The following is a 23127-nucleotide window of genomic DNA, read 5'->3' as shown; positions in this document are numbered from 1 at the left end:
CAACATATTAATATTTTACAGTATGCTGTTTGTCTGTTTTGCTACCAGACACTGTACATGAGGTTATTTCACAGTCACATAATAACATGTTTATACATCTCTGTGAACTTGATTGTGCCTCAGCAGGATACTCCAACCTGGTTGACACAAAGACACAAGAATGTACAGCTACTGTTTTACCTGGTTTGATCATAAGAGCTGAACAGTTAGTTTCTCCTGTCCTTTCACTTTGTACTTGTGTTTGTTTTGCATAGAAAACCTTCGAAGTATGGTGAACTTGTATTAGTATTTTTGGTTTTATGGTTTTAGCGACTTCTCTATATGTTTGTCACATGTATGTCTGACAACACTCGCTCACCTTGCGCAGTTTTCCGTAGTCAATGAGCTCTGGACGGTGTCGATGAATGAGTGCACAGAAACCCAAACCATCTTTCCAGCTGAAAGAGACAGAGAAATAGGTGTAATGAGGGTAAAAGTGAGGTGAAACATAACGAGCTGAGGAAAAGAAAAGGAATTTAACTTTAATCTTTGATCAAGATCATTCCCCTCCGTCTGTCTCCCTAATTGGTTTCATGTAACACACCCACGTCTTCCCAGCAGCACGTGGTGTGTTACTGTAACACAGCAGGAACCTGACCACTATCAGCCTAAACGGGGAAGATAGGTTATCTAATGTACCACATGGTCCAAGTCTCTAATTAAAACTGAGCCACAGTCTCTGAAGTTCGAGAAACTACATATTTCTGGTGCTTTGTCATGATGAAGTCAAGTTAAATCTTTCTTTTATTTTAAAGGTAAATACAGTTATAAGACGTCATATTTAACATTGGGATCTAATGTTAAATGAGACAAGATTTCAGAGTGTGTTAGAACAAACTCAATCTACAGTCTATGATGTAAAACAGCGTCTCTGAAGAATAAAAAGTGGGAACTTGAGCAAAGAAGTGACCATCACTGACGTTTTCAAGGACCATGAAAAAATTGTTAATTGCAGTCATTTGGCTTTTGAGGTCCAGATTCTGGACCATGTTCAGAGAAAAAGAAATTCCAATTTGTCACTTTTGTACACTGAACAGACATGGTATTTTAGTACTGGTTTACTTTCATTTTCCAGAGTAATTTTCTTGGCAAGTGGCCTCAGTGAAACTTACTGACTTACAGATGTGGTACAATTCTTACAGAATGCTGCAGCGCTGTGTCTGTATTTGTTTACAGTGTTTTTACCAAGTAAATGTTGGACATTATTGCTTCCATTAGATGGCCATTAGAAAGTGAGCAACATTACCATTCATTTGAATTCATGTTTTTGTCCACCCGAGTCCAAATTTCACTCGCCTTTAAGCTCTATTTTGGTCTCCACCAACTCTTGAGTGAAATATATGTCTCTTTAGCTGCTAAATGCTCCACTTTGTTCACAAGCTAGTCGCTAACTTTGTGCTGGGCAGGTAGTGTACAGTGGGTTTTAAAGTACTGAAAAAAGTTGCTTGCTGCTCTTAAAAATGCTATGAGAGCAGTAAGTGTGAGCCAAAACAGTTAAGATTTGGACGGTTAAACCAAAATAAAGGGTGGAAAAATGCTTAAAAAACTATTATATAGTCGGGTGATCATTTTCTGTGGGTTTGCCACTACAAGCGCCCCTTTTCACGTTACATTTAACCCACTGTTACTATAAAACATCGATTATAGCAGCTTTGGGATTTGCTTAAGCACTAATTTCAACTGGCAGATGGCACAAAATTAGAGAACATTAAAGTTAAATCAAATGTTGTCTTGAAATAAATGATCATGTGTTTATTTAGCTGGAAGACGTATTTTTAGCTTGGCCTTCTGTGGTTCATTGATTAATGGCCTTGATGCTGAAAGCAGGCTGTCTGTAAATGCAGTATGATAGGATGGTGCAGTGCAATCTCAATCTCAATTTGGAAGAGTTCTGGAGGATTTACTGGTGCTCTCGGCTCGCACGGTAACAAATTAGTGAGATGGGTTATTTAAATGTATTACGTGCCATAAAAAAGGGCCTGTTATGCAGAGAGCGGCTTTTACAAGGTGTCTCTTATACCTGAAGCAGCAGAGCTTGAGTGCTTTGGAAAAAAAGAAAGAACAGCAATCTTCCTCGTCTGCCTCTCATCTCCTGGCTGAGATATACTATCATCTCTCACAGAGAGACCACATCAAAGCTCTGCTCTGACAATCCCCCTCTCCAGCACCAGGATCATCAGGCCTCTCCCTTTACCTTCTCCTGAAATGACCTCCCCTCCACCTCTCTTCCCACCTCGGCTTTCATCCACATCTGAGGATCACAGCGGTCTTCTTTCAATAATTCAACACGCATGGAGGCATCCTATGACGTGGTCTGAGGCCCACCTAAACCCACTTGTGGCAGGAACAGATCCACGGGTATGAAACGTGGAAGCTAGGATCGGACGATAACTCATATCCTCCTATTCTCCCCACTTTATGTAATTTGATATTTGCATGCAAAAAGCCATATCTATATATCTGATATAAATTAAAATGCACTGGTTGATCACTGCCACCTCCTCTCCCTCTCAGTTGGTCTTGTGTATGAGAACATGTCTGCTGGTCTGTTGTCTGTTCAGCATCAGCACTGTCTGAGACTACCGCTGTCGTCTGTGCCGAATCAGTAACAATTTATAATATATATATATATATATATATATATATATGTAATCCTGGTGTGCTTCAAGTCTAATGTCTTATACACTCTTAAGTGAACCAGACAAGCCGACAACCACATTTTAATTCAAAGCAGTAGATAGTCGCAGGATGGAGGGATTCATACTCAAAAGCTACCAAGTACTACTACAATGCGAGTCTTAAAGCAGTTCAAACTATTCAGACTTTCTCTTTAACTCTGTTTTTCCCCCAGATGAAAATAAACCATTTACACTCAGGTGAGACACTAAATAACTGAACCAAGATGCCTGGAAAAGCAAATAAAAACAATATCAGAACCTAAAAAAAAGTTTTTTACAGACAGATGTCTGACAGACAGCAGTTTGTCAAGCTTTAAAAAAATCGAGAATAGGACTCCCATGATATATATTTACTGATCCAGGGTTCAGTAAATATATTACCATGTGTTATTTTTACTCACTGCTGCTTCGTAAGCAGATTTAAGGACTTGCCCTACCTTCGGAGTTTGTTGGGGCCGTACGCAGCTTGTGATGAAGACTGCAGAAAATACTCACTGCAACTCTATTTAGCAGGTTTTATTTGCAGATAATTCTCATAAAAATATCCTTGAACTGATAGTCAATCAGAGAAAATGCAATAGTATAGACCGGGCTCTTTGTAATAAAGATAGAAATAAAACATTGTTGACATTAGAAAAAGTTAATATTTCAAGTTTATTGAGGAAATTATTGGTGATCATTGGGTTAATTATTTGTAATGCAGCAGTTTACTGCAGGTGGCTTTGTTTTGGTTTACTAACATAGTTATGAAAAGCATAATAAGCAATTTAATCATTTATTATTTGCTAGATACATACATTTATATAAATGAAGAAAATATTTATTCATACTTTTTGTTTTTGAAGAACCTCTGACCTCATTGTGTCCCCTCAAAGTGGAAGGTTGAGAGCAAATAAAACTGAGTTCAGGTGAGAGATCTTTCACATTCTTTGGTCTAATTTTCCCAGCTTGAAGCTGATATTCGAACTCTTTGCGTTTTGTTTCCACAATCTCATCTCATTAACTGTAACTGCATCTCGACGTGTGAGTAAAATAACCTTTTTTGTTACTTATTATGTTTTACTCCGCAAAGCCTTACCTGATGTGAAAGTTTTGGATGTTGACATTCTTGTAGGGCGCAGTCTTCCTCTGGCACCACAACAGGAGGCCCTCTTTGGCAGAAGTCTCTGCGGTCGGAGAGAAGGGATCATTGTGAAGTTGGAGAAACTCTCAGGCTTTTACTTTGACCGACCCTCCGGCTAATCCCTGTTTAGTGGTGGATTAAGTGGAGGTGAAGTGAATGGGAAGCATGTGTGATTGCTCGGATGTTTCGAGAGAGAGGTGTCTGGCATTGTGTTCTACCCAAACAGTAAAAGTTAAACACTGCACTGCAATGTAAAGCGGAACAAATCAAGGTTGATCACTACTGACATTTAAATTGGATTACATTGTGAGTGCATTATATTTATTAACCAAGAAGAGGAGCATAACGTAAATATTTCCACCTCCATAGAAAAAGAGCTGTCTCTGAAACATTCATATTCAAACGAACATGCATTAGTTTAAACGTGGAGTTATGCCGTTTTTTTTAACCTCAGTGAGATGCGTCAGAAAGGTCTTAACGCTGAGACACTGTGTCAATGAAAAGTGTTTTCAATTGCAAATGAAGACAGTGAGCAGGAGCTCTTTTCAATAAAGTGAATGAACAAGAAGTGTGTGGAAATGTTCCCAGACACACAAACACACACAAAGTACCTTCCACAGAAATGTCTTGGATGGCGAAGCGGAGGATTATGGTCCAGATCATTCCCAGGGTCATCTTAGCGTTGCCATCTACGATCTCTGGAAGAAGGGCAGAGCAATAACATTTAGATTTTAGGATTTACTCATTTAGCAGTCACTTATAATTTCTATTTCTCACATCTGGCAGACATGGCCAGTAAGATTTGATTCAGTGATTTGAAGGTCAAAAGCTGTCTAGATGTCTTAAAACTGGGCTAAATATGGTTGAAACGTGAAAGAGTTTGAAAGCTGCAAGGCCAAACTGAAATATCTCAACTATTCCATGGATTAGCAAACATTTAATATGAATATTAAAGGCTGCTAAGTGCAGCCTCACAAAACTACTAGAGAGCTGCAGCTGTCAAGTCAATTTTATTAATTTGCTTTAAAGGGGTTTACAGTCTATACAGCATAAGACTGCCACTATCTTTAGACCCTCCTTGTGAATGAGGAAAATCTTCTAAAACTCAAGAAACATACAACAAATGTTGTCCATGCAAAATTCTATTGTGTTGCTAGCAAAGTTGTAAACTCTTAGTCTTGCTAGACTCCCAGGTTACTTTTAACAGTTGCTTCAAAAACCTTTTAATAACTATATTACAATGTGTTGTAAGGACCTGCATTACACTGACTTTATACGTAATTCAGAGTCTAAAAAACACAGAGATTTACTGTATGTACAGTAGTAGATTCACTTTTCATTTAGACATTTTCACTATTACAAATGGTCAATAACAAAGAAATAATGGCCCAATACACATGAAACACAGGCCTTTGAGGTCAGAAAACTAATTTGACACTCAGATAGCTGATTCAACACCAAAACATACATTGTTCATTGCAGGATTTTCACTACGGCTGCACAATTAATCAAAACGTTATATTTATTTATATGTTATTTTAAATTGCAATCTGGCTGCAATTTTATGATAAGGGGAAATGTGTGACAAAACAGCATTATAATGAAGTACTGTAGTGCTGCACAGATTATTCCCTGGCCTACAAAACTTGTTCTCCAGATGTAAGAAAAAATGTTTGTTCAGTACAGGCAGCAAATGCTTTTGAGGGTTTTTTTAAGCTGAAAATTTTGATGCAAAAAATTATCATTCCTACTAATTGTGAATCATACTGCAATGGTAATATCTGTCAAAATAATCGCAATAGGATTTTTTTTTTACCATATTGTGCAGCCCTATTTTCCACACAGGTTAACATGTGTACTTCTAGAGGGGGAACTCTGAGTACTAAGCTCTCATGAATGAAACGTGTGATGATTCAATCATTTGAGCCTGTAGCTGTTAAGCTGTCAATCAGCTGTGTGCCTGCAGTTGGAGGCTGTGAATGAACTGCCTGCCTCCATTCCTCTCTGTGTTGTCGATAATGAAAATCCCCTTCAACAGGTCACTGTGTTTGCCGCCTTCAATAATCATTTGTTTCTCCCTCTAATCCAATAAGGCGCGGGGCACGGCAGCTCCACAGCCGCTCGACTGTGACGGACAAACTTGGACTGTGAGATGTCAGTCAGATGTCTGTACATTTAACGCGGTGTGAAAGACGGCTCAGATTGAATTAGGAGGCAGAAAAAGTCGCGCTCGGTTGTCCGGGCTGACACATGCAGATACATGTTGAGATTAGCTGCTAATGAACAGGACTGATCAACCAGGGGGGAGGAACACAAATCCTGTTAAATCCATTTGAAAACTGCACCCCCCTCACATCCCTCACCCACAACAAACCCCCCGATGAGTCGCATGAACCTGAGCCTTCAACTAGTCCCATCCCACCGCCACAGCTAGCGGGGAGCTGGGCTTCCAGGCGGCTAATCTGTCTGGAATGCTGGTCTGGCTTAGGAGTTTTTATACCGGCCTCTGTGCACTGCAAAATAATCTCCATCTTATAAAGTAATTTCAGTCCTTTTTTGAGCCAAAAAGTCTTGTTTTCTTTAAACAAGTGAAGACAATCTGCTTGTAAGACTATATTAATTTGTTTCAATAATATTTAAAAAATGAGCTGAGACAGTAAAGTTGATTAATCGGATGGTTGATCCACAGAAAATTACTGGCTCCACAATCTCGGATATGAATATTTTCTCGTTTTCTTTGTCTTCTATGACAAAAATGTCTTCTTGGACTGCTGGGCAGACAAAACAAGGAATTAAAGAAATCTATTTGGGCTCTTGGAAAATGTGGCAGGCCTTATTTAATTATTTTATCTCATATTTTATAGATCAAATGATTGATTGATTAGAGCATTAGAGGAGATTAGAGCTGGTTATTGTTGTTTCGGTACTATTGCCAATATGATACCAGAGTTTCACTAATGATATTAAAACAATACTTATATATATATATATATATTGGCTGCGTACTGGCATAACTCTACAGCCAGTCTTTGGTTTGTCCGTTCTGTTGTAGCACAGAGTTTGCTATTAAAACATTTTCCTTCTAAGGATTTCTTTTAACAGTGAAAGAGAGAAAAAGCTCCTGCTAGAAAGAGTAGAATTGTTGAACAGCCGGGTTAGATGGGTCAAAGGTTAACCTTATTAGGTGGTGTTGTAGTGAGACAGGCCCAGGCCTTCGGGAATGTCAGATCCACTGTGTGTTTAAAATGGATTAGGCTAATTTACAAGGGTTCATATTATTTAAAGGGTCAGTTCAACAAAAATTCCCAAAAACATACTTTCTCACTCACCCTTAGTTTAAGATATCTGCCTCTGAAATCTGTGTTGCCATTCAAATACAGCGGATGTAAACAGATCATTAAAAATTACATCTGTCAACAGTTTTCATGGGGACTATTTCTTCAGTAGAAAGTAGTTGGTAGGTTTGTGGATGATCCGGGAACCAGGACATTGTGTCGGCAAAGTTCCTGTTCAGTTTTTCAAATGTCATCTTTCAGCACATTGAGCACAACAATAAAATGTCTGTTCCTTTCCATTGTACTGGGGTAGCAGAAGAAACCTCAAGAGACAGATATCAAAACGTTGGCACTCAAAACCCAAAATATCTGCATGTTTAAATACCACGAGGAGAGAGTAGAATAATGTGTATATTGGGTGTACTGACCCTTCACGAGCCGTCAAATGTTTTGAGTTCGCTTAGCAGACACTGTGGACACAGTTTGTAGTTTCTGTTTCCAACACACTTGTCCAAAATCTGTCAATTCCTGACAATGCCGGAGGGGTGTGTGTGATTGGGAAAGAGGAAGATAGATAGTGTGAGAGAGAGAGCGAGAGAGAGAGGTGAGTGTTTACTCGGCTAAAGAGTTGTTTACTCTCTGATGGGAGGAGGACGGACATCCCCAAGTTATTTGTGCTGAACAATGAGCAGCCTCAGTCCCCGAGGGGATTGCTGATCCTAAGATCTACTCTCAGAAAATGCACTGCAAAGCACAACCTCCGCCGGAACACTCTGGAATAAGGATCTCATTAAACTGCACAGCAGCCAGCAGCACTGCCATGGTAACGAGGGGGAGAGAGGGCTACGGACTACATTATACATAGCTATTTACAGCAGACTAGTAGCTATTGATTTGGCTGATGGCCTCATTAAGATCGATAGGTGACAATTTGGGATGTGAACAAACTTCGAGAAGGTCAGGTGACTTTGTGGAAAATCCTTAAACTTCATCTTCTGGCCGAAAATGTCACTAGAAGTCAGAGACATCACTCACCCTCTGCTCCAATAGACACCAGTTTCACTCCTTTGCTGGCGATGAAGTCAAGCGCTTTGTTAACGTTGGAGATCTTGTGGACTCTCATCTTGCCTCTTTCTGGTTTGGCCAAGCGTTCGCCTAGACAGGAAAACAACAAAAAGGCAGACAGATAGAGGATGATTGCTATGTCTGGCTGTTTCTCTAAGTACTCACATTCATAATAGATAACATTTTGTTCTGGAATAATACATAAAAAAAGAAGAAAAATGGTTCACAGACAATTTCCTCAAAATTGATAAAAGCTTTTCAACATTACATATTTCTTGTTGTCTTAAAGCAATAGTTCTCTTGCCTAGAGTTAGAAGATTGATACCACTTACACTATAATCGTGGCACAGATATAACATGTTAATTAGTGAGCTGAGAGGTGCTGGTAGGTGGAATATTTTACCTTTGAAAAAGCTTGTCCCTCTGTTTTTCTTGCTAAGCTAAGCTAACCAGCTGCTGGTTGTAGCTTCATATTTAAGAACGGTAAAATAAAAAAGTAAATTTTCCAATAAAAAATAAAAAAGTAAATTTTCCAATAATTGTTATATGTTTTTAAAAAATCATTTCAAATATTTTTATATCAACAGCCCTCTCTTTTTGCACTCTCTTAAAATCATAAAATATTTTTGAAGACTCATCTTGAACTCTTATTCTACAATCAATGTGATTTGGGGTGACCTGTAGCAAGTGTGTGTATGGATGTCAGTTTGCAACAGCTCCATATTGCTAAATTACACCTGCTTTTTAGCAATCCAATCAAATTTGAAGGATTTAGTAAATAAACCCTGCCCAAATATTCTGTTTGACACCACAAAGCAAAAGATTTCCTGTGACTTTAATGGAAACTGTCAGAGCGGTAACAATCTTTCTTCCAACTTTCAGCGAGGAAGCAAATTTGAATATTTACCCAAATGTCAAACTATTCCTTTAAGGCTAATCCCGGTCTCCAAACTCAGCATGTAACAGTGGCGTCCATGCAAACTGTTTTCATTCAGATAATCCTGTTAAGTAAGAAGCTGTTTACCTGAGATGACCTCCAGCAGCAACATGAGTTTCAGTCCATCCCGGAAGTCCTCCTCGATGTTCTCGATCTGCGTGCCTGCTTTCCTCAGGTGAGAGTTACACCAAGCTGTAAATGTCTACAGAGATGGAAGAAAGGGAGAACGATCATCATCAGTCATTGCACTTACAAACATATAGTCTGTCGCAGTACAAACACTGAATGCGTCTGCAGCAGCCAACTTTGATTGTGAGGCCACCAGAGCCTCTTTATGTTTGTTCCTACTGCAGTTATTAAATTCACACTATTTTACAACCTGTTGACAATGGAACCAGTCCAATGCCTTAAACCCTGCAAGACTAACCTCATCAAAGGCAGAATTATATTTGGGTCGGCAAACATTGGGACAGCTGGCTGGTGTGTGAAGAAGTGAGATTTTTTCTTTCGAGCTGGAAGATGCAGGTTCAAGCCTGGCATGTTACAACAGCCATGCCAGCGACTCTGGGAGGTTGCACTTGGGCACAGCTTTGAGCTAGATGCTAATGCTGGCATGGCAACCTCCGTGGCTAGCAAATGAAGCCGACGCGGAAATAACAAATACTGCAGTTATTTAAACGGCTGCTTGATGCTAGTACAACTGAGACTACGAGGCTAATGGGAATTGAGATTTAACCTTATGGTGGCACTAAAGGAAAAAGTGAGGGGATCACCAACGTCAGTAGAATTCATCTTCTGAAAACCACAAATCTCTGCACAAAATCCATCCAGGAGCTGTTGGTATGTTGCAGTTTGGATCAAAGTGGTGGACCAGCCGACTGTCAGACCAACAGGCCTCCATGCTGCAAGCTGAAATTGCTGCTTAATGGGTCTGCGAGCAAAACATTAAATCACTACCAGCTCGGTGTATGCTGTTTTGTGGCCAAACCAGACATGTTGACTAATAAATGTGCTTCCTGTTGCTTTATTCACATACTCCCACCCTTTCATGAGAACCTTTCCTCACAAGCTTATATAAAGCCCTTTCTCGATTGGAGCCACAGCACACTGGAGCATTGTGTACTGTATACAGTAGGTGTAGCAGACTTTGGATTCTCTGGCATTGCTGGCATGCAAACATGCTAACGGAAAACATCTGGAGCAGGATTGCAGCTGCCCAACAGGAGCTGGCATGAGGAGTGGGCCCGCCATGCACCCTGCTGTGAACGCCTCTTTATGAGTTCCCGGGTTAATTACACCCAGGGCCGAAACACCAGGCACCATGTTTCCACCAGAGAGCTGAAGGAGGACCTGCAGGAGCAGAGCCAGGCGTTTATGAAAGCCTGCACTGTCCTTTGCTGGCCTGCCTTCCACTGCCGGGGAACAAAAGCCACTTAAAAGTCACTGGCGAGCTGGTTCGGAGCACTCGTGGAACTTCCGCGATGAGATCACTCTTAAAATGGAGTGGCATGAGGTTTACACGACTATCAATAAACCCGAATGTGGAAGAGCCGGGTTTCAGATGTGTGCGTGTTTGCTGGCATGTGGTGGAGTTTCAACCAGAGAAAAAGCAGAGGAAAACTGAGGATACTGTAGAAGATGTGGAGGGAAAATGGAAGATTATATGGTGTTTTATCTCCAAGGGCAGAGCTGACAGAAAAAGACCAGCGCTGAAGATTTATGTGCAACTGGCAGGCACACGCCCTCAGCCTAAAAGATACTGTATTTCTCTAAAGTTTGTCATGATTTAAGTCAAGCTCCAACAGGCACTAAGATATTTCAATTAACCCTAATCAATAGTTCCTTTACAGGCTTGCCAAAGATTTTAAACTGTTGAAGCAGGGCTGTTGTGTCAGCAGCTAACGTGAATACTGTATAATTTAATCAAAGTGTTGAGTTAAGGGTGTTTTTTTGGGTCTGCTTATTCTCACAGTGTAATGATTTTTGGGGGGATTTTGTTTGTCCAGGATGTAATTTTTGTGTGTCAGGATGTTGTCTTTCCCTTCCCTTTTTTGTTCACTTTCCCATCACTTAGTTAAACTCAAATACCTTCAGAAAAATGCACAAATAAAAACTCTTGCAGACTCAGCAACTCCAAATAACAGCAAGAGTGAAAGCTTTGACCTTTAATATACTGGCATCCTGGTAACGTATCATCAGCAAACTGCGCACAGCCTTACACCAAAGGATAGCGAAACGAAAGAGACCTCATAATACTATAATTTTACTTTTAGCAATTAAGGGCAAATAAGGTAGAAGGTACAAAGGGGAGTGGATTTAAGTCGATAAAATTAGTGCATTTTTACTTAAAACTCCTGGTTAGTGCAGCTTTAACAGGACCAGACAGCTGAAAATGTCAAAAGGCTTTGAGTCAACCCGCAAAGAGCACAGTTGTGAAAACGACTAAAAGTTCACAGAAGGAATGTTAGCTTGTTAAATGTGCTGGAAGGAGGGTAAGTTTGGCTGCTCTGGGCTGGGCGAAAGGCCTCCTCCTGACAAGAATTAGCCGGCCCTCCTGCAGTTTCTCTAACTCTCTGGGTCACTGTGGAGTTTGGCAGCAGCATATAGTCCAGGCTGACAGCCACCTGCACTGTCACATGACCCACTGGCTGTGTTATGGTCAACACTACCAGCCCCTTCAGGTGTTCTGTGGCTCTTGGCAGCGCATGACACTGAGTTACCGGTCCACTGGTTAGAGCTGCAGATTACTGTATAAGCAGACAGTCAGACGGGGCATTAAAATGAAAACCAGTGGTCAGTCTAGTCTGATTTATATCTAGTCTATAAAGGATTTACTCAAAAACAAAAAAATATATAAAAGAAAAGACAGAAATTGAGTCCCCCCCTGGTAGTCGGTCCTAGATGATTTAAGAGTTTTGGTGTTATTGGATTTGGGGAAGTTTACACTCCAACAACAACAGCAAGGTAGAGACAGTGGTAAAACTGTGGATCTGTGGATCTACATGGAACATTGACTGGTGAGGAGGCTAACTTTTTGCCATGGACAGTGTTTTAGCATATTATCATATGTAGCCATCAAGTTCTTATCTAAGACTGTTTAACAGGGATCTTATTTTAAAACAACCTCCTTTGGAAACATGAAAAAGTCAACCAGTTGCAAAAGCTAAATTAAACTTGACTTAATTAACAGGCTAGCTAAAGCTGAAAAAAAACTGCCAACAGCATTTTTAATTTCAGTAGAAGTCTGGTTTTAGAACCTGCACCATTATTAATATAAAATACATGTGAGTTGCACCAGTCTGGAATATAAAGCGTATCAGCAGTAATGAAGGTGGACGAGGCTTAGCCGACTCTCAGTTACCTCCATAAGGGATTGGTTGATAGCTACTGACTAGCTTGGGACAGACAGTGACAGCACCACTGGGGAATTCATTTTCACATGACTCTAGTTTGTCTTTGTAAATGCTTATTAGAAACTCTGCATGACACAATTAATTGTTGTGGACTCCTGAAGGAGCTACCAGAGAAAAATGCCCCCCTGAGAGTTGTGTGCTCATTGGTTGCTATCACTCCAATAAAACTGCAGGCGTTGGGTTTTCCCGGTGCGGAGGGACAAAGTATTTATAGCCAAAGGAGGTGGCAGGATGAGTAGCATCTAGTCCCACTAGTGGAGCTTCTTCCTCAGATACTCTAACAGTATTATCATATAAAGTCAATGCACTGGTCACCTGTGAGGATCACTGTATTCAAGCTGTAATCTTATCATGAAATGTAAATGAATCATTTTGTTCTAGCTCACTTTCTAAGAATTACTCAGGCCCAAAAAACTTAAGCCAGAGTTCCAGTTGTCTCAAAGCTGCATTGCTTTGTAGTCTACTGAGGCTGCTGTGGGTCTTTGGCCCTTTTACAGTAGATTTCTCTCTGTATAATTGTTTAAATGTGACTGCAAAATGCAGAGTCTTCTAAGTGAGAGCTCCGAATGCACGGGCCTGCCACAAAACATTTGTATGTGTATCATTGTTTTGTTTTGGATTAACTAGAAAACAATAGAGGCTCACGCTTGGAGAATATCTCAATCTAACAGCGGTTGATCCACTGTATGTTTGTTACCCACAAGATTCAGGCAAACTCAAAACAAAACAACAAAATAGACCCCAGAATGCAATGTAAATCACAAACAGCTGTTTATCAGAACAGCTTACAGACTGTTTAAAAAATGGACAGTGATAAATACAGTACTTTTCGCTGTGTATAGTGTGTGTCGTATGATCCCTGTGCACTCTATGTGTGATCTTGTTGTCCTTGTACAATTTGTGTCAGTACAGTATGTGCTGTGAATCTCTCTAAGCTGTTGACATGTCTGCTCCAGAGTCCTGGAGACCAATTCCTGCTCATCGTCAACGTGCCAGTGAAAATCACTCTGATTGCCGTGGCTCAAACACAGTCTGTTTCAGCTTCAGTACAACATGTCGTGTAACGGAGCAAAGTGAAAGCACGACTGATGCATGACTGACTGTGTCTGCTTGAGGAACTGGATGGTTGTAAATTCTGAAGGGCCCCCTCCACCCCTCTCTGCTCTCGTCTGCCTCCTCTCTCCCGTCTCAGCCTCCCAGAACTGAGGCGGGCTATAAAAACAACAGGGGTCAAGAGCGGGAGGAATCTACTCCGCATCAGTTTCAGGGAAAGCTTCCAGTCAGCATCATTATAGCAAAATTTTTCCCATGGCAACCACCAAGGACAAAATTTTGATTTCAGAGGTGGGGGGGACACGTCCGTGCAGACATACACACACACGCACGCACGCACATAAGCACATGGACACCGATTCAAACGTTAATGTAAATGAAACCTCTGATATTACAATCCTTCTAGCTGACGTGACCCAGGCAAAACAAACGGCCAATTTACAGTGGCAGATTAATAAGGACTCCTGGGCAACTAGCAGACCGGTGTGCAAGCAAGATGGAGTGACAGCGGGGACGGCCAATCACACAAGAAACGGGGACATATCCGCTGTGCCCCCCCCCTTTTGGACAGAGCCAGGTTAGCTTTTGTGTTTCCCCGCATTTCCAGTTTTTATGCTAAGCTATGCTAACTGGGTAATGGCTATAGCTTCATATTTACCATACAAACATGAGAGTGGTGTCAATTTCCATCACAAAGAAAGTGAATAATAGTTTTCCAAAATGTCAAACTATTATGCATTAACGTTCCTTCTTGACTTTGAAAATTGCTCGGCAAAACAATTCCATTTCAAGGTCCACTTCCTAGCTTTTTCCACAGATATTACACAACCAGCAGGTTTGCTCGGTTGTAATGGAAATGCATTGTTAATATACGAGCTCAATGGCTGTTATTCAAGTCTCATGATGAAGACCTATGAAGACAGCGTGATATGGTAGAAAGATCTGGAAAAAGCTAGTGCACAGACCTTGGAGTTGCTATTTCCAATGTCAAAACTGATTTTTAAAACTTAACTTACGGACAAGAAGTACGACTGTTCTGGATAATTACACAGCAACTGCGCTTACAGGTCAGTGACATCTATTACTGACTAGATATGTTAGATTTTTCGACTTCTATGGTATTATATTTTTTTGCTTTACATGGAGAACGCCTTAGTACAAGAATTTCATTCCTGTGGTTCCGATACAGATGAAAATATACTTGAACAAATCCATCATTGTGACATGTGACCACATGACACGGTTGAAATCTGCACAAAACGCTTGGAAGTGAACCTTGAGTTGTTCTGTTTCATTTTCTGTTGCTGAATGAATAATTAGCAGAAATAACTTATGTTTAACGATTAAAAAGAGCTTTACCTTTCTCTACCTCCCTGTACTGGTAGCCTTAAAACCCATTACATACAGTTTTCTGTTCCTTTCCCCACCTCTCACTCAGCTCCCCCTCTCTCATCCACTCTCCCCTCCCTCCCACTCCATTAATCAACCTCAGTTAGGAAAATATTTCCTGCTTCTCTGCCAGTTCCATATTAGTACAATCCTTTTACTGAAACAAGCCAGCTCATGAGTGCGAGCCCCTGCCATATCCGAACACACAGACAGGCAGACAAGTTGAGGGGAAAGAGGAAAGGCAGATATTGCTGGCAGAGTGTCTGACACAGGAAGGTGGTTTTCAACACCGCGGCCAGTTTCTCAAGCCTGAGTTTCCAGCTCAGGGTACCAGAGGGCCTCTCATGTCCCGATGAAACCCCAGAAACAGGCTGATAAATTGCAAGAAAAAATGTCTAGAAAAATATCTTTCCAGCGTCTCCTCCAGAATGTTCAACAAAGCAGGAGAAAGGAGCAGAGAGGAGGTTGAAAGGGGAAAAAAACATTTCTCTTCAGAATTAAATCCACAACATAAAAACCGTAACGCCACCCACAGCTCGAGCTGAAACGGGAATGAATAATAGAAAGTCTGGATGAGCTGGGGGGGGGAATGGGCCTCAGTGAATCCCAGGGAGGTAGGAGTGTCATTTCTCTCCTGTTACGTCTAGTGCTGAGGCTCGTGGGGGCCAGAAAGTGCTGGTGGAAAGAGTTACTTGTGCCAGGAAAACAGCTAACCGCTACAGCACCTTCCTCCCTTTCAGACTCCCAGATGACTTCCTGATGTGTGATGGATTAGGGGCATCGTGTTTAACCAGACGAGTTCATTGAGAGCATGTTCTGATTTAAAATGGCACCCTGGAGGGACAGCTGCGGAGGGAGAGCTATGCATGCAATATACCTTTGCTCAACGGTGTATCAGTGATAAATGATTTGTTTCTGCTAAGTAAGACCTTCCAGACTGTTGTGGAGATTTGAATTGCTGAATTCTAGTCATGTCCTACCTTGTTGTTTTAAACATCAAGTATTACTGAGAACAAGAAAAACGCAGTCATATCAGCCTTAAAAAAAACTTTAATCTGTGGATTCACTCGTGCTGGCGAAGAAGAAGAATAATTTTTAGGGATTTTTTGCATGAAATTCAACTTTGATGAACTCAAACACCCCAATTTGTGCCATTGACCAATAGCAAGCCGTCTTAACAGTGAAGAGTCAAAAATGGAAAAAGCCAATGTTACTTATTAGCTGTGCAGAACCATTGAATGTAATTCAACCACCCCTTTGCTGGAATATGAACTTCAAAAGAGACGGTTTAGCAAAAGGCATAAAACTGTTTGAGGTGATAAAATTTCATCATTCAAACGAGCCATTTTGAACTGCCCTTTTCCAATCCACGGTCTGACTCTGAATCAAGTTTGTTTACTGGTATGATCGTATGGTATGAATATTTTATTACTGCATGAATAAGCTTTAAACAGCCTGTTGGTGAAGATCGCTGGACACCTAATCTGTGATGAAACTCTGTGCTTTATTGATGCAGCCCTAGAAGTCACACAGAAACAAAGTTTAAGAGTAAAAGGTAGCATTTTGTTAAAATTCCAACCTGCTTTTAATATGTAGTAATCTACACATTTGTAGTCCTACAATTCACATATACAATTTATAATGCAATTAAAAAAGTTCAACACCTACTGCAGCTTGACTGAGCCAGAAATAGGTCAGAGAATAACAAAAAAACAAACAAGCTAGAAAAGTACAGGTGCTAAAACAGATGTGATGCTCCTGTGTGCATTATTTTTGACAGTCGATATAGACATCAGATATGAGTTATATCCTAAAATAGCAGTCATCCAAAAAAATAAAACATAGAGGTGAATAAGAATTGACAATGCCAGGCGTTGTCAGAGAACAGAGAAGAAGAATCAGGTTACTGCTGCCTACAGTTTGGAGGCACAGCACGCAGGACGGGCCAAGCTGCTGTCTGGATGCTCTACAGACTGCTGTGCTGTGGCTCCGTGCATCTGGCAAGCAGAGAGCCTCAAAACACAAATTCCATCTCAGCAGTTGAGTGGGAGGCAAGAGAGCCGAGGGGCATGATGCAAAGTCTGAGAAAATGTATGGTAGAGAGCATTAACTACCGTATATGTCCAGAGGCATAGCTGATGAAGACTCGGACAGATGGGGAGACAAAACGAGAGAGGCAGGAAGACTGGGGGGGACATTTGTGAAGCGGTTTTCCCGTGATCTGATTTTCCTAAGAGTATTACTGAACTTTGATATAATATATTTGCAATCTTCATTAGCAAATAAGCACTCAATTTGAATAACGTCCCGATGCACAGTTGCAAATTGCATCATTTGAAATGAAATCGGAGCAATCGGATAAGCTCACAAACCCATTCTTAGCCTTGGCACAGAGCTAAATTTTTGTGAACTATGTGAATTTGAGCCTCTGACTGATTGCAAACTCACTTTTCAACTCAACCATCCAATTTAACACAACCATGTTCTGCTGGAGTATACCGTACTCCACAAAAGAGATGTGGCAAGGATCCCAGTGAGTCATGAGGCAGGAGTTGACGGTACAAATATCACTCTTGAATTAACAATGTTATTTTATTGTCTGGTTAGGTATAAGGAGAGCTAAAGTAGTCGCTACAACACCATGTTTCCAGCACCTCTTACTGCATTTGAGGCCACAAATGACTTTCACTGTGCCATTTTCTTACTGAGAACTTAGGACTTTAATTTATTCTAAATCATAATATATCACAATATAACAGTAGGGCTCAAACACGACTGCCGTTACATGCTGTGCACTTTTTAACCAGAAACTGCTGCATTTTCCAAGAAATCACTGGAAAGTCTCCTACGAATCATCTATGGCAGCTCACAGTGGACAAAAGTAGGACTGAGGAGTAACAACAATAAAAAAAAAAATAAAATAATTCATGTGGGCCTTTATACCCACAGTTTTTGTTAAAGGTTTATTTTGTTTTTTACAACTTGGGTCTTAGTTTTGCAGTTGTAACCATCATTCCTATCAGTAATAATAAGACTGTACCCACAACATTAACTCTTGTTTCTGTGACAAATTTCCCTTCAGGGACAGTAAGGTTTATTCTTTTCTATTCTAACTCCTGAGATCTGGGAACGTGGCAACATCTCTACAAAGAATTCTGCTCTCACTTTCCCCTGAATAAAGTGATTAAGATCATCTAAACAGTTGTGTTGTTTACAAGTTGTCTGATCGCTCATATCTCTTGACAGAGTTTGTTGTGGGTTTAATATCGTCATTACCGATGAAAATGATGAATAAAACTACAAACAAATCACCCAAGTTGTAATAAACTGGAATATTCTGGTTGTTTCACTGGTATTTTAGGGGGCTTTGATGCCACCGGTCACTGAAGACACACGCTGAGACAAACAAACAAACATAAATAGATGGACTGATATCCACAGAGACACCCCAACATGTAGACATTTACACCTTGAGCCAGACAGCAGGACGCCGCTGCATTAAAAGCGCCACTGCTCCATCCATCCTGCTCAGAGTGAGTCATGGACAGGAACAATATGACCTTTACTGCTGCTCAACCTGCTGGAGGGATGGAGGGAAGCTATCTTCCTGTGTCTCTCTCTCTCTCTCTCTCTAAGTTACAGCCCAGAAGATGCTCTCTCTCTAACACAGGAAGGACAGAAGTCTGGGGACCTGCCAGCTAACAAGGGGAGTACGCTGAAAGGGTCAAAGGTCATCATTCATCCCCCTCTGTCTCCTTCCTCTAAGGCTCACTGGAGGATACAGCCTGACTGCCCACACACACACACACACACACACACACACACACACACACACACACACACACACACACACACACACACACACACACACACACACACACACACACACACTTCTCTGGCTCCAAAACCCGTAGATGAGGCTGCGAGGCAGATGTGGTTTCTGTGTGTATGTCTGTGTAAGTGTGTGAAAGGAGGACAATATGGACCAAGTGGACAGTTCGTACTTTCTCACTACAGCTGGTTGAGCTGGTTGAGTTGACACGAGTATAATCTCAGTACTGTGGCTCTCCGGCTTCCCCCACTTTTCCCTCAAGAGTTGCACAGCTGAACCTCTCTCCCTTTCTACTGTACCTCTTTTTGTCCACCACAAATCTGGATGTGAAAATCTTTTATTCTTCCAAGAAAGACTGTTGATATCTTGGTTTTTTAAATTCAACATAATATGCCATACTGCTTCATCAGAGTTACATAAGGAACTGAATAATACATTCACTAAACTTTAAGTCAGGAAATATCTGAGTAAACAATAGAGAGTAAAAAGGATCTGAGTATGCATTCTGTCCGTACTACAACCAAATTATTTTCATTACCAATTAATCTGATGATTTTATCCTCTTTGTTTGGTCCCTTAAATGTGGCAAAAAATGCCCATCCTGGTTACCCAGAGCCCATAGTGGCATCCTCAAATGTCATCTTATATCCAATCAGCAGTCCACAACCCAAAAATGTTCAGTTTGTAAAGACAAAAAACAGAAGAAAAACTAAAATCGTTACCCTGGAGGGGTGTGAACAAACACGTGTTTCAGCTCTACAATCAGTCCAAGTATTCAATGACTATGCCAGTGACATATGCTGTGCTGTTGTACAAATAAACTATTTGGTTTGATACGCAGCTCAATTTACAGCTATTGTTCATGGTTTTATCAACCATACTGTGACGTTAGATGCTTCATTAACTGCTTCAACCTTGCAGAACTTTTTGGCAGCACTGTAATTTACTGTCTCATGGACTTTTGAAACCCACAGAACTTTATTTTGAACTCTAGTCAAGATATAAATCTAAAAAAAAAACATGTCAAACTGATTTGGAATTAATGCGCATAAAATTATAGGCAAAAGATGAAGAATTTTCCATTTGATTCACGATAATGATTTAGTAAAACTGACTGGATTGATGAAGCTGTTAACATTCCTTTTTCTTGCATTGTTTGCTGCACTAATCTCAGTTCAGATCAGACCACACAGAGTGTGTGTGTGTGTGTGTGTGTGTGTGTGTGTGTGTGTGTGTGTGTGTGTGTGTGTGTGTGTGTGTTTGTGTGTGTGTGTGTGTGAGAGAGAGAGAGACAGACACACACACATACTGTCCCATAGCAGTGTTTCTCCTGGCCAACCAGAGAAGAGGAAGTGTTCTTTTCTAAAGCCTGCAGCCATGATGGAGTGCGACAGTCTCTCAGGTGCAGCATCCATCCAACCAGGCACTCAAACAGGCTGTTAATGCAAACAGCCGAGTCAGCACAGTCATCCCATTACACTTATCTATCGCCTTGGCTGCTGCTTCAGCACACACGTGTGCGAGTGTGCGTGCAAGCAAATGCACCCCGAGCGTGAACAAGAGTACAAGAAAATATGCTAACACAGAAACACACACACAGCCTGTCTGCATACAGTTTGTGCACAAACACTTGCAAACACACTGTAGATGCAAGCAAATACACTGCAACACGTGCACTTGCACACATGCATGGACACACTGTCCACAGTTCAAGCGCGTGCTGAAGGAGCAGTGAGCCGGCCAAAAAGTACAGATTGACATAGAAAAGCAGCCATTGTGACCAGTCCACTGATATTTACTCTCTTGTGGCTCAAAGCAGCCCTGATGCATATTCATGTGTGTGTGTGTGTGTGTGTGTGTGTGTGTGTGTTTGTGTGTGTGTTACAATGAGAAGTCAAAGAGTGGTAGTAGCTCTTTCCTCAGCCGAGTTCATTTAACAAAGAGTGGCTCCTCTGTGAAAATGCCGCAGAGCACCTAACACTGGCCGGTTACTATGACAACTACAAAAGCCCGGAGACCCACAAACACAAACAGCTTGGCTGTGCCGAGGCTCTTAAAACCCACGTCCACGGCTCCCCGAGCGCTCACTGGGATCCAACACGTCAGCTTACACATGCACGTTCACACACACCCCCCACGCAACACAAGTCTACAACCACAAAAACGTCTGTGACGGTGAGAGATCGCGGGGTAAGTTCCTCTGCAGGTCACCTGGAGTTTAAATTCAATGGATGGTTTGGTGGAACCCAAGGTTTTCTAGTGCTAGTAATATTGCTAAAATCATAATATATATATATATATATATATATCACATTTAGATATTCATAAGGATGTGATGGTATATTTTCATAAAAAAACAGCCGTGGATGTTATTAAATACTTATACGTACTGTACAACTATCTGACAGTTTGACATTCAGAAGATATGATAAGTTTATAATATAGGATTCATTATGATAGATTTACCTATCCAACAGTATATAAAGTACAACAACTCACAACATTTACATGCTGCTTACAAGTTAATGCATTAATGATAATCCAACAATTTAATCTATAATAACACTCCAGAAGGGGCAGTTCTGCATAATGGGTACTTTTACTTTACAACTTTACTTAAAGGATCAGAGTCGTTCTTCCCCCACTGAAAACAAGTATTCGTAAGGCCACCTACTCAGCTAAAAAAAAAACTTTTTATATTTCTCAGATACACTGTCAAAGATTTTCAGGCCACGCAAGACACATGTCTGCTTCAGTGACATCATATCTCTTCCATTATGCTTCCATATTTGGCAAGAACAAAAACAAACAAATGTCCGACTGAGCATGATAAAAGTTGATAAGAAGATGCAGCATTTCTGATGATCTCACAGCACACAAATTGGATGCAAATCCATGTGCAGATGCTATTCAAATGGAGCCATGCAGGCATCAAAGAGGCCATGCTGAGCAACAAGTCATTCAAAAGCCCAGCGTGAACATGTATCTCCCTGCTTCACTGGCCCAAAGCGGGAGTGTCCCACTGCACAAAGGCCAGTCTGTAGAGAATCCTGTTCTCTGTACTGTATGTGTCCGAACTGAAGCTACAGCTCGGCTTTATGGTTTTTAAACAAACTCTTAACTGTGTACAGAGAAGTATATATACAACTACAGGGTAAAATGAACATAAAGTTCAAGTTTTACTTAAATATTATCAACCTTGTGTAGATTTTTGGCAGACTACATTCATATTTTATATGCTTAAGGTAAATTCTAAAGAACGTATGTTGATGATAAAGTTGTTTATTAGAAGTATTAATGGACCAGCATGATCTGCATGTTTCTGCTGCAAAGGAAGAAGGAATTTCTATTTTTCGCTCAACAAGGAATAAAGTTGTTATTAGAGCGACTCAGCACAACCATAATTCCTGAGTCATGCCTAAGCTGTTGTGCTCTCTGACAGATGCCAATCTAAACAGTGTGATGGGAAGTACTGTGGCCCACTTCACCCAATCATAACACAGTAGTCATGAGTCAGCTCGAGCTCTGTTTGCCTGCAGCGGTCGTGTGATGGGAAGTGTGCGGCTCGGCCGTGGTGCTGCTTTGTGCCGGACCAGCGTTTTTCTCTGCTGACCGTCACCTGACTCAGAGAAATGCTGAGCTGGGAGGAGCTACACTGCATTCAGACAAAGGATGCTTTCAACACATCTGCACATCAACTGTACTGTACAAGTCCTGTTAAGGCTATTGTACGTATTGTACATATTCTATATCTGCACACAAGATATTTTAAACTGCGTGCAGCGACAGGAACACAACTAAAGGGCCTCAGAGGCTTCTTTCACAAATATCAGTCACCCGTCTTATCTGTTAGTGGCTTCTCACTTGTTCTTCCTATTTTTTTCACACTGTGTTTATATCTGGTATACAGTCAGTTGGTAGTTAATTCACATGACATGGAAGTGTAAAAGTATCTTTGGTTATCTGTTTTCAAAAGCAGTAACAAGTAGTTATTACAATAATTCAAAATAGTTTGAATCTCAAAGGACGTGACACAACAACAGCGGAACAACCAAAGGCGTCTATAGAGCACTTTTCAGTAGCTCTATTAGCTTGTCTAATAATCTAATGCAGAATGTTATAGGTGAAGAAGCACACAACACAACTGTCCTTGAAAAAGCAGTAGAACTTGTTAAAAGGTGGTAAAGCTTATTGGATTTATTTGTGGTTTTGCTTTGGCAAAGCAGAATAATATCAACCCAACAATTTCAAATTTAACACCATGAAAAAAGGAAAAAAAAGACTCAGTAAAGACTTGGAGCAAAATACCCTTCCTTAATAATA

The 23127-nt window shown here is 40.8% G+C and overlaps 1 protein-coding gene across 5 annotated transcripts in view; it reads right to left on the bottom strand.

Annotated features, from left to right (window-relative positions):
* The window catches only part of actn1 (actinin, alpha 1), a 56820-nt gene that overhangs the window by 20340 nt on the left and 13353 nt on the right, over window positions 1-23127 (bottom strand). For all 5 annotated transcript variants that reach the window (XM_051396033.1, XM_051396034.1, XM_051396031.1 and 2 more), the window contains exons 2-6: window positions 9205-9319; window positions 8151-8270; window positions 4452-4538; window positions 3796-3883; window positions 359-437 (exon numbers count right to left, since the gene is read on the bottom strand). In XM_051396033.1, the coding sequence (XP_051251993.1) occupies window positions 359-437; window positions 3796-3883; window positions 4452-4538; window positions 8151-8270; window positions 9205-9319 (489 nt within the window). The remainder of the gene's footprint in view (window positions 1-358; window positions 438-3795; window positions 3884-4451; window positions 4539-8150; window positions 8271-9204; window positions 9320-23127) is intronic.

This window comes from Dicentrarchus labrax, unplaced genomic scaffold (assembly GCF_905237075.1).
Source record: "Dicentrarchus labrax unplaced genomic scaffold, dlabrax2021, whole genome shotgun sequence".
Classification (NCBI taxonomy): domain Eukaryota; kingdom Metazoa; phylum Chordata; class Actinopteri; family Moronidae; genus Dicentrarchus; species Dicentrarchus labrax.
The sequence above is the reverse complement of the archived record's forward strand: the minus strand, read 5'-3'. Positions and strand labels throughout refer to the sequence as shown.